This window comes from Tauraco erythrolophus, chromosome 20 (genome assembly GCF_009769465.1).
Source record: "Tauraco erythrolophus isolate bTauEry1 chromosome 20, bTauEry1.pri, whole genome shotgun sequence".
In the NCBI taxonomy this organism is placed as follows: domain Eukaryota; kingdom Metazoa; phylum Chordata; class Aves; order Musophagiformes; family Musophagidae; genus Tauraco; species Tauraco erythrolophus.
Genome location: NC_141484.1, coordinates 152,566 through 163,696, shown reverse-complemented (window position 1 = coordinate 163,696; position 11,131 = coordinate 152,566). Strand labels below are relative to the sequence as shown.

The window sequence follows — 11,131 nt, the reverse complement described above, 5'->3', positions numbered from 1 at the left end:
TTGTTTTATTTTATGTAGTATGCTATACTAGCATGAGCATGGATAGTATACGGTAGATATAACAAGTCTCATAGTATGCATGTATGCCCAGTTGACATAGCCACTCTTCAGTATTAGATTCTTAGCAGCTGTAAGGCACCTCACCCTCACACATTGCCCACTTCCCTCCTTCCGTTACCACCTAGTCATCACACCTAACAACTTAATAGCATTTATACCCATTGCCTATCTAACACGCTCAACAACCTTGAGGTAGATGCTATTAGTCCCATTTTACAGATGGGGAAACTGAGGCAGTAGCATTAATGGTTTGTCCAAAATCACAACAATGGAGCCAGAATTAGAATTCGAGTTTCCCCTTCAATCTTGTGGGTGTCTGGTTTGGTTGTATCTAAGGTACCAAAATCATGGCAACAAGAAGCCATGCTCCAGAATAATAAGTGTTCTTTATTATTGTTGTTAATTCTACATTGACTTCAAATCAGATATGACAGCAGCAGTTTTTGCTTTATACCAAGAAGTGAGAGATTGCAGATGAAACACAGGATTAAGAAATGGTGGTAGATAATACGACAAAAAGCCAATCAGTAATCAATTCTGTTTAATACTAGGAAAACCAAAGAAAAAGAGACACTCTTCAGAACAAAAGGTTTTTTTTTTTTTAAAAAAAGAACAAAAAAAGAACAAGACTTATTTTGGAAATACTTTAAGCTGACATTATGTTGGTTTTATTTCAGATTTCACAAAAGAAATAGGTTATAAAACTAAAACCAGTTAACCCAGCCACTATCAACAGAGGGTGTTATTAGCGAAAGACACTAGGTCAGAACCTGCACTGAAAAGCCACTGATTCCTGTCAATGGAAAGCTCTGGTACTAACAGGACACTTCACTGGGGGATGAAGACAGAGAGAACTGGGGTTTTACAGCAGTTCTGAAAGGCATAATAGCTCCTCCTAGTTGGTGCTTTGATGCTACCCAGGTCTCCTCTGTATCATAAGTGTAGCAAGGATTTACTGATTTCAGAAAGGAGAGATTGAGCATAGCAAAGGTGAGAAAATTTTTATTGAATTTTATGCAAGTTTCCTTTAAAAAGGTACTATTATCTTAAAATCATACCATCAAACTGATTACTTAACTAACTTATGTGGGATCTCCAGTCTCATTACTGAGAGGAAAATGAATACACAAGGCTTAAGCAAGCCCTGTGCTAAATAAAATATACAAGGGCTTTGAGTAGATGCTTGTATGTTTGCCTAAGTTTTGGTTATGGGAGAGCAGGGGTAGGAGGATTTGTCCAGTTATCACTGAAGAATTCTATTTCCACCCCCTGTTCCAAATGTCTGGTTGGGTGGTGAGACTGGAGGTGGGAGGGAAATAAGGTAAAGCAATGGTCTTAATGCTTTACTAAGGTTCTGATAAAGTAGAGCACAGAACCTTGCACAAATATAAACAAAGTACTTGCCTAGGGACAGCTTTGCCTGTTTTTATCATGCCCAGGTTAAGGCTGTTCAATACACAGTAACATATGTCAAACCATCCACCCTTCCTCCTGTCTCTCCTCAAAAGAGCAGATGATAGCAAGAACCCTCCCTTCTACCTTTTCCTTTCTGAACAGGGTAGAGCAGTGGGAGAAAAAGAAAAAAAAACACCACAAACCAGACTGTTCCAAAGATGCACTTTGGTTTAACAAATGGGCAACTTCCCCTTGTAGAATAAACCTTCCCCTCCAAAAAGGGATGTTTCTTTTCTCCTATAACCCACGATAAATTAAAACCAAGTAAGTAGTCTCTGGTTTGACACAATAAATACTCAGAATATATCAAATTAAAAAAATATAGTTACAAAAGCCTCAATGGAATTCTCTTTCTGCCCTAACTACAGACAGATTCTTCACAGACAAAAGATATCTCCGAAATCAGCTGCAGCTCCCCTCCCTGCTCACTGGGCTTGGTCAACAAGTGCTATCACATACCCTTTGGAATACCGTTAAGACAAAAATATAGAGCACAAGAAATCTACTCCTAAATTTGTTTTTCATACTGCCAAGGGTGTAGGAAGCAACCATCAGTGAAGAACCCTCACAGCAGTGCACAGTGACACAGTCACAGCACCAGAGTAGCACAAACAGGGATACTAGGGGAAAACAAAGCATAGGAAGGGAAGGAAGAGAGAAAACCCATAAAAGCTGGGAAAGGAAAAGATGAGCTAGAAAGAGAGAGAAAGAAACCAATCAAGTTCAGCTGGACTTCCCAGTTCTGGCAGCAGAGCAGATGAGATGTTGAACAATAGGAAGAGTTCCTTTGGGTCTGTCATAACAAGGAATGTTGTTGGCATTTTCTTCACCATTGACAGTAGGTAAGCAGAAGTTAACCCTCTCTGACACTGACACGTGGCTCTGCCAGTGAGCTGTGGATGATCCCAATAATTGATTCAACGCCATCTCCCTCCAATAAGGTGCGGTGATCCCCTTCAATAATATGGACAGATACTTTCCCATCGCATACCTGCACAGATATGAAAAAAAAAAAACACCTTTATATTCACAATTTACAACCAGCTGGTCATCTAGCTGTTTTGGGCTTGTCAGTCTTCTACTCAGTTTACACTACTGTCTCTATCAAACTCAGCTGAAAACAGCACCAGTTTGACACATTTTTCATAGATCAACTGCAGGCCATCATTTGGAACCACTGTTTTACAGCACAGTAGTTTGACAGCCTGGCAGGTGATCCACTCAAACATAAGCTAGGCAGGAAGCCAACCAACCTGATACTAAAAGAATAATTTACCTACAATATCAAAGAATGAATGATGAAGTAGCTACTTCCAAGCCCTTAAAGAAAACCAAATAACCCTCCCTCCACCTAACCTTTCTCCCACCACCATGAATCTTCCTTTAAGGTCATTATGTAACATTAATAACATACAAGTTAGCCTGGAATCAATAATGAATGTAAGTTAGAAGTCTGAAGGGATCTGAGATGCCAGAAGCAGGAAGGTAATTCCAAAAATCACTTCCTTTTCCCTGGTATCTGTACCATAATGTAAAATACTTAATCCTTTTATGTGAATAGGGGCTAAAGAACAGTGACCTTATCTGGACTACAGGCCAAAACCCTAAGTTTTTCAGGCCCACAAGAAACACACATACTAACTTCTAAGTGGTCCACAAAAGGTAACTAAGAGCGAGCCGCCTCTATTGTGATAAGGCTGACACTTGCTCTTGAAACGTGTGCCTTGATGCAGTGGACAAACTTTAGGGGTGAAAGAGCAGACTAAAAGTTACTTCTGCTGAATCACTCTCAACACCTTCATTATCTAAAGTCCAGATAGACAGCTGCAAGAATTAGCTATGGAAAACACTTCCCTATCCAATATAGATGCTAGACCTTCTGGCCTTCACTGCTCTGAGAAAATGCCTGGAGCCCATCAAATCATTTGCTTTTGGGGACTTCCAATTCTTGTCAGAGCACGATAGCTCCAGAATGATCATTTCTTTCAGGTTGTTTTTTTTCCCTTCTCTCTCAGTAAGGATGATATTCTATGCTTTTCTTTTGCTCCCCCAAGTATCAGGACAACCTCAACAGTGGGCCTCAGACTAACCTCTGAGAGTCTGTAGTCGCCACCCAGACCTTCTTCATATTCATTGTGAGACTTTGCCCGCATCAGTGTCACATTCCCATGATACTTGGACTCTGGTATATACTTGTCAGCAGCCTTCAGTTTATGGTAAAAGGAAGTAGCAGCAAATCTGAGTGCTTCACGATTGACGTTTGTATGAATCTGAGTTATCAGGTCTGCAGCAGCATTCACACGAGCCTCCAGGTCTTTCAGGGGCAGAAGAACCTCCAGCAGCTGGAAATATTAACATTTTTTTTCCCCCCCAATTAGTCTCAATATCTGAGAATCCATCTCCAAGAAACAAAACCCGCAACCCTCCTGTGCATCATAAGGAGATATAAAAAAAACCCCACAAAACATTACCTTATTGTATTCAATGCCTGTAAATTGCTGAACAAAGACACACAATGCTTCAGTCTCCAATGCAGCCTCATTTCCTTGGGACAGCTTGGCTCTGTAGCTCTGGAAAAGAGAAGAATAAAATGCAAGCATGAGAAGGATATTCCTGATCTTGAGTGGTAGATAAAAATAATTACAGAAAAAAGGGCTTTGAACTAAGGAGAGAAAAAAAAAAAGGGGGGGGAAGAGGGGAATAAAAGACTGAAGCTTGAGGTGGAGGAGGAAGATGCCCTGAGGACAGATGAGGAAGCAAATCCACAGGTGGCAGTTGCCAAGAGCCTATCATCCTCTAGAAAGTACAATGATAACAGAAAGGAAGGCTTAAGCAAAGTTTCCTAACCCCCTTACATGAAGATCTTGTCTTGCAGGCTCCAGGATCTTCCAGAAGACATACTAATATTATGGTTTACCATACCAAAAGCAACATTTGTGTCACCACTCTCCTCAGTTAATGAAAACGACTGCCCATACGCTTCAACCCTTCAGCCATCCCTAAGTATCCACTGTCTACAGCTGTGTCTCAACTCCTGTCAAGAAAAGCCTGTCAGCTTTCCAGATGGCTCGTATCTAGAGTAGTAAGCTCCAAGAACATGAGCCCTCATGACACAAGATGGTTGCCAGACAGAAGATTTTCTTTGTATCTCTTACCTGAGTGTATGCTGCCACAAAGGAATGAGACCCATCAAAGAGGAAGAGACTGTTGAGCGCATGGGAAGCATTTTGTTGTGCTTGCAGTTGGGAGCACATTTCAAAGGCTACACAGGCACCGAAAGAATATCCAGCAATGCGGTAAGGTCCTTCAGGCTGTATCTGCTTCATGCAGTCAATGTAGTAGGTTGCCAGGCTCTGTATGCTGTCCAAGGGAGCAGCTAGAACATAGAAGCAAGTTAGAAAGTCTCCAGTGAAAAGACACTGGCAGAGACAATTAGGTTTTCATGAGCTCAGAAACAACCCTGTTAGAAACATCCAGGTTATTTTGAAGGTCAGTTTCTAAATTATGTTTAGCAACTCATGTTTTAGGCAAGGAATAGTAATGTTCCTGCTTTCCAGAGACAGGTACAACAGCATGCCCTGTTTTCTCCTACATGCTTATCTGCAGACTCAATGCAAGATCCATTTGTTCCATTTTCCCATACATAAGCTCTTCAGCCTAACCTAGTACTTCTTGTTACCTGTGGATGTTTGACACGACCCTATGCAGACTATAGGTACTGATGTTTGATCCTCTGAGTTTAAGAGTCTAGAAGCAAAGCTCTCTCTATAAGGCAACTAAAACTCAGACTGCGACGTTTACATATTCAAGACACTGAAGAACTGAGATACCTTTTGTGCACTGGAGCCCGTAGCAGGGCATATGAAGTCTGGAGGCGAGAGTGTGGAAAACTGCAATGGATCCTTCAATGGGGTGAACGAGGAAGAGAGGGCGCTCTGTGCTCTGAACATTATTGAGACGGGTGATCGTTGGCCCTTCTGGGTTCACCAACAAGTTGTTCAAATCTAGTTTTGGAGGTTCGCCTGGGCCCGTCTTCATCAACTGGGCCGGCTTCAGCTCTTTGAAGGGAAGCACACCAGACAAACGCAATTAGATTCAGGATCAGTCTTGGTCACGTAGCCCTAGTCCCAAAGGAGAATTTCAGGGCTGCTCTGGATTAGCCCATTGGCACACTAAATCATCAGGGCACAGACACAGGGATCATCTTATTGTCAGTTGCTCTGCAGCAACTGCATGTGCTTTTAGCTTACAGTAAGCATGACATTACATTGTCTATTCCTCAGACAGGTAAAAGGTCTCGAATTACACCCTGCACACAGCTGCGTAAGAGTACTCATGCAGGCAGACACTAGCCCGTCAAGAAAGCAGCTGTCACGCTCTTTCTTCTATACCCTGTCCCCAGAACTGATGGGCCTGACCCAACAGTCAATGCACTTCAGTGACATGTCCATCACTTAAAAGCCTTTCACCTGTATCACATTCCATGATCTTATTTCATGATTTGCTAGAGGCTCACACATCACTAGAGATGAAAGCAATGGCTTGGGAGCTTAATTGTTTACACTTAGGTGACTAGTAGCAACCCTGATCCAGACGCCATACCCTCTGTTGTCTTGGACTTGGAAGAAAGTTCACGCAGTTTGTTGATTGTAAGGAGTCGAATTTCTCTCATGGTCATAACGATGTCATAGTCTCTCTCCAGTGTCTGGCGCACCTCCACACCCATCAAGGAATCCAAGCCCAAGTCTGCCAAGGAACTCTCAGCATTCAGACTGCTCACGTCCCGGACACCTGAGAAAAAACAGCACACTAACAAAAGGCCAATTTCTTTTGGCTCTAGGTCTCTCTAGCAGACTTCTCAGCTTCCTCCCCTCTCCTAAAACCTGAGTAAACTGCAGCTACAGAGAATTACTTTTCAGGATCATCTAATGCTTTCAGAAGTCACCTCTTCTACAACCCACATCTGGTCATATGGGATCTTGTCTTTAGAGTACATGTTAAATGTGCACAGTTTTATGACAGGAAATACATCAGTCCCAGCTAAACAGCTGTGAACATTGTCACTTCAGCTCTAGGTCAAGTTCAGAACAATCAGCTAGAGGAATTTCACATACTGGAGGCTCTAACTGAAACTGCAGTCCCAGACATGATGCAACTAATCCTCAGGTACAACATGAGATGAAACAGTTATCAGTGTCAATGATGGTTGATTGATGGCAATACTTGATGTCTATCAGATTGGAGGAGGAGGTGATTCCTCTAGTCTTCATCACCTCTTCCACTTCAATTTTCACACAGTTCAAGTCTCTCACCCTTTCCTTACCTGTAGAAGACATTTCATAATAACATTTGCATCTACAGCTCTTCCTTCTCTCCTCCACCTTATGCTGCCCCCCATGTTGCCACCCTTCCCACCATTAGGCATCTTACTAGCTTCTCCCTTTGCTGTCTTCACACACTGTCTCCTTCCAAACTAACCCTACAGCTGGTATGATTTCCCAGACACTTTCCTATGACTTCTAAAAGCCATGTCTGTTCTCTGAGGTTGGCTTTGCTGTCAGTTACTGCACACAATTCCTTAAGTAATACTCAGGAGACTGTCTTTACTCTATCAGCACCTCTTTTGGTAGAAAACAAAGGATCAGTACACACTTCTGTCTGCAAAAGAGACAACTGAAGTGGAACATAGTAGAGTTGACAGAGATTATTCACTTTCAACACAAGAACAGGAGACACTGGTAAAAGGAAGCAGGTTCAAAACAGACTGGAGGACATGGCACTTCTTATAATGCATAGTTATGCTATGGTTACTAGATGTTCACAGGAGATGACAGACAGAGCTGATAGTACATAAAAGCTACTTTTTGCAGCATGGGGACATCCCAAGGTGAATGTTTGAAAGCTGGAATAGTACTCAGAAAGTTAGTAGTGTATTTGCCCTATTATGCGCTGTCCCAGAATGTTGGTCTTGGGGCAATCTGTTGATTCTCCATTTGGAGAAAGGCACCAGTCCACTCTAAATAAAACCCAAGACATTGAAGTATGTGTGGGCATGCATATAAGGGCAAAAGTCTACACTGAAGAAACAAACTGATTATTGGAGAGAAGGAGTAGTGTAGAGGGGAAAAAAATAAACAAACACAGAAACAACACTACCACCACACCCACATGACAGGAATCAGGAGGAGAGGTTGAACAGAGCACCTACAGCAGCACCACTGCTTTCCAAAATCATTGAGATGGTAGACACTGCCCAGCAGTGCTTGTCTGAGAGCACTTACCCAGGATGTGAGCAACAGCTTCTACAAGATCCCGTTGATTACCCCCTTCAGTTTTCACAGAGACCTTCTCTGCTAGGACAAAGCTGGACATGACAGGATGAGGTTGATTCAGGAAGATATCAAGCACCTCCAGGCATGAGCTGATTTGCTGGGGAATGGTTCCCCCAACCACAACCTCTCTGTTTCCCATTGTTTTCATAAGGATACCCACATCACCGATGGCTCCCCATTGGATTGCCAGGCCTGGAGGAGAAATCGGAAGAAAAAATACACTAGGCAACTAACTAAAGGACAAGGCAGCAACAAAAGGGGAGTTAAAAACAGCTAAGTAAAGGCCTGCGTTTCCTCTGTGCTGTTAAATGGTCAGTGTCCATTCACATATGAATGACTCAGGGTAACAGCTATGAGAGGAAACGGCCCTCAATGTTCATTATCATTCCAGAGAAGTGCACAAACTTCTGGTGAGCTGTTTCTCCTCTGGATGTTTGGTGGGATACATTATTCTGTGCAGTGAGTAAAGTCATCTTACCTGGGAGTCCATCGTGATGTCGCTGCTCACAGATACGCTCCATGGTAGAATTAGCAAAGCCATAATTACTTTGCCCAGCATTTCCTCTTCCACAGCTTACAGAGGAGAACACAACAAAATAGTCCAGGTCTGGACACTTCTTACGAGTCACCCTTGGAGCAGACCAGGAGAGAGGAATCCCATCAGAAAAACCTGCTATGTGTTACCATGAAAGGCTAGTGCAAGACTAAAACAACTAAGTTTTATCAGCTCTGTGACTGTAAAAGCAGTTCATATTTGTCCTTTCCACAGAGACTTACCAATCCAAATGAAGGGTGCCTGAATACTTGGGCTTGTTGACCTCCCAGAATAATTCCGGGGTCTGATTTTCAATCATGCCATCTCTAAGAACCTATGGGTGGGTGAGGGGAGGCAAGGGAGAGAGAAAAGTTAAAAAAAAAGTGCAGTTTCAGTATTTCCAGTTTCTCTGTTTAAATTTGCCACGTGGTTTGAGATATGAAAGGACATGGCTACACAATGCACTTTCATAGCTTTACCATACAAACATATCCTCAACGTCTTGAAATATGACAAGTACCACATGGCTTTTGTTAAGTCTGCTTTTTTCATTGCTGCCACTGCAGCCTTCAACTGGCAAGTTCTGCATGGGATATTTCTTGTCCTCAGAGGTGTTTGATAACATTCATCTTATCCCAGACCTGAGCTCACTGGCCAAGCACTGTTGCTTCCCAGGTCAAGGGGCCAGGCATATAACCCTTTAGTCATGAGGTAAGGCAAAAACAGTGTCTTTTGAAACAGAGAGGCAATTCAAAACCACATGAAGCCTGACTGTCCTCAGTTAAAAAGCCACTTGAATGGTTCTGGTCTTGTACAAGTACGAAGCATTTTTGTCACTTACCACAGCCAAATTAAAGATGCCTCCAACTGGGCCAAGCTGTAAAGCTTCTTCGATCAATAGCTGTGCTCCTTCTAGTGTTCCCATATCACTGGTAGATATCAGCACTTGGATTCCCAGTGCCTTCCACTCTCTAACACGTTTAGCCTGGTAGCCTACAAAAAATGAAGGCAAACAGTGCCTGGGATGAAGCATTCAACCCATAAGGTTTTGGTTAACCTGCTCCTTACACTCTTTGGACTAGATAGGGACTGAATAGCTAAATAATTCCTGATTCAGCTACAAGAGGAAAATTGGACAAAACTCAAATTGTAGACAGAAATCACTTGAGTTTCAGAAATATTCTAAACAGGTCAAAGTGGAGAACAGAGTCAGGAGAATGTGAGGGTTGGGGGGTGGGGAGGGGCAGGAAAGGAAGAAAAAGTACAACAATGGAGGGAAATCAACTTAACAAGAATTTGGGTACTGAGACAGGAAAGAACGGCTAGATTAGAGCAAGGCAACAAAAATGGCTTAAAGCTAAGTAAAAACACTTCCTGATGTTATCAGATAGCAGGGCACATCTTTACAGATGAGATATCTGAAGGAGCAAGAGCAAACATCCATGCACATAACTTGAGGGACAGAGTATCTTTAGCAAGGAGTTTATTGGCCTTTCCTTGTGGCACGTGATCCACCATGCTAGAGCCGTTGGACAACTCAGTGGGGCAGCTGGACAGACTTTGCAGAGGGGGTAAAGGTAAAAGTAAGGTAGCAGAAAAAATCCTTTGTAAGGCAGAAAATGGGTTGATAGAATTAAGAAGCATAAAAAAAGAGGAAAGAAGGAATTTGAAAAGAGGTCAAGTTCAAAGATACTTCCCTCCTTTAGAATAAAGGGGACAATGACTTGTTTGAAGTGAGAGAATATATACACGACAGGAAAGAAAAGAGATCAAGACATTATTATTTACTGATAGGACACTTAAATGGAGAGAAACTACAAATGGAGGTCTGTTGAAAGGCAATCATGTTCCCCGTTCCTTTACAGATTTTGCTTACCAGTTCGTATGCCAGAACGAGATGTCAGTATAAGCTTCTGTGCTCCTCTCTCAACTAGCCACTGTGCCAACTCAAGCCCAAATCCTCCTAGGCCCCCTGTGATGATGTAAGACTTGGTAGGTGGACAGGACGTTCTGGAGACAGCAGAGATTTTAACTGGTTCAGACCTTCTTAAAGGAATATCCTTTTCTTCTTCTTGGACCTTCCCCAACCCCACCAAAAAAAAAGAAAAAAGTAGTTAAGATTGGATACACTGTGCATTTCCTATTTTTTCATGTTATGCTCCTCCAGTCAATGGGAACGAACCTTGCAGAATCAGAGTGACAAACTTGATAGTTACATACATTACAATGTCAGCAGTAAAAAACAATAACTCTGTGCTGTCCTCATTATACAACTTCAACTTGAACAGGATCAAAATATCCAATCAAGTCACCTACAGAGGATGACAGATACATCAGAGAATCAAAGTCATTATCTCATTACCTTGATCATAACTTTGCCAATATGCTTTCCTTGTGCCATGAACCTGAAGGCAGCTTCTACTTCTTCTTTGTCGAAGACTGTACTTCTCAGGGGCTTTACCACACCATCTTTTATGCCTTTCTCCAACAACTCTGATACTACTTCCCACTCTTGGTTTCCCTCCTCAAAGATTGCATCTAGTAGGATCCCATGAAATGCCACATTCTTCAGGAAGAGAGCCATTCCTAGAAAAAGCAACTTGGTTTGATGCTGCTGACATTTCAAAACAGTTTATCTTCTACACAGAAATGTTTTTGAAGAAGGTCAGTAGCATAAGACTGAGGAGTAAAGTAGTCATTAGTTGCTATAATTCTACATTTTTCAAACTAGTTTCTGCATATACTCTAT

The 11,131-nt window shown here is 42.2% G+C and overlaps 1 protein-coding gene across 3 annotated transcripts in view; it reads right to left on the bottom strand.

Annotated features, from left to right (window-relative positions):
* Positions 1–427: 427 nt before the first annotated feature.
* The window catches only part of FASN (fatty acid synthase), a 45,193-nt gene continuing 34,489 nt past the window's right edge, over positions 428–11,131 (bottom strand). For 2 of the 3 annotated variants that reach the window (XM_086624238.1, XM_086624239.1), the window contains 12 exons: positions 10,745–10,968; positions 10,259–10,460; positions 9,224–9,375; positions 8,625–8,716; positions 8,326–8,477; positions 7,797–8,039; positions 6,118–6,306; positions 5,346–5,573; positions 4,671–4,891; positions 3,987–4,085; positions 3,606–3,857; positions 428–2,506 (listed from right to left, as the gene is read on the bottom strand). In XM_086624238.1, the coding sequence (XP_086480364.1) occupies positions 2,369–2,506; positions 3,606–3,857; positions 3,987–4,085; positions 4,671–4,891; positions 5,346–5,573; positions 6,118–6,306; positions 7,797–8,039; positions 8,326–8,477; positions 8,625–8,716; positions 9,224–9,375; positions 10,259–10,460; positions 10,745–10,968 (2,192 nt within the window). In that variant the 3' untranslated portion in view covers positions 428–2,368. Of the gene's footprint in view, positions 2,507–3,605; positions 3,858–3,986; positions 4,086–4,670; positions 4,892–5,345; positions 5,574–6,117; positions 6,307–7,796; positions 8,040–8,325; positions 8,478–8,624; positions 8,717–9,223; positions 9,376–10,258; positions 10,461–10,744; positions 10,969–11,131 lie in introns of those variants that run through there. The other variant, XM_086624240.1, reaches the window with a different exon arrangement.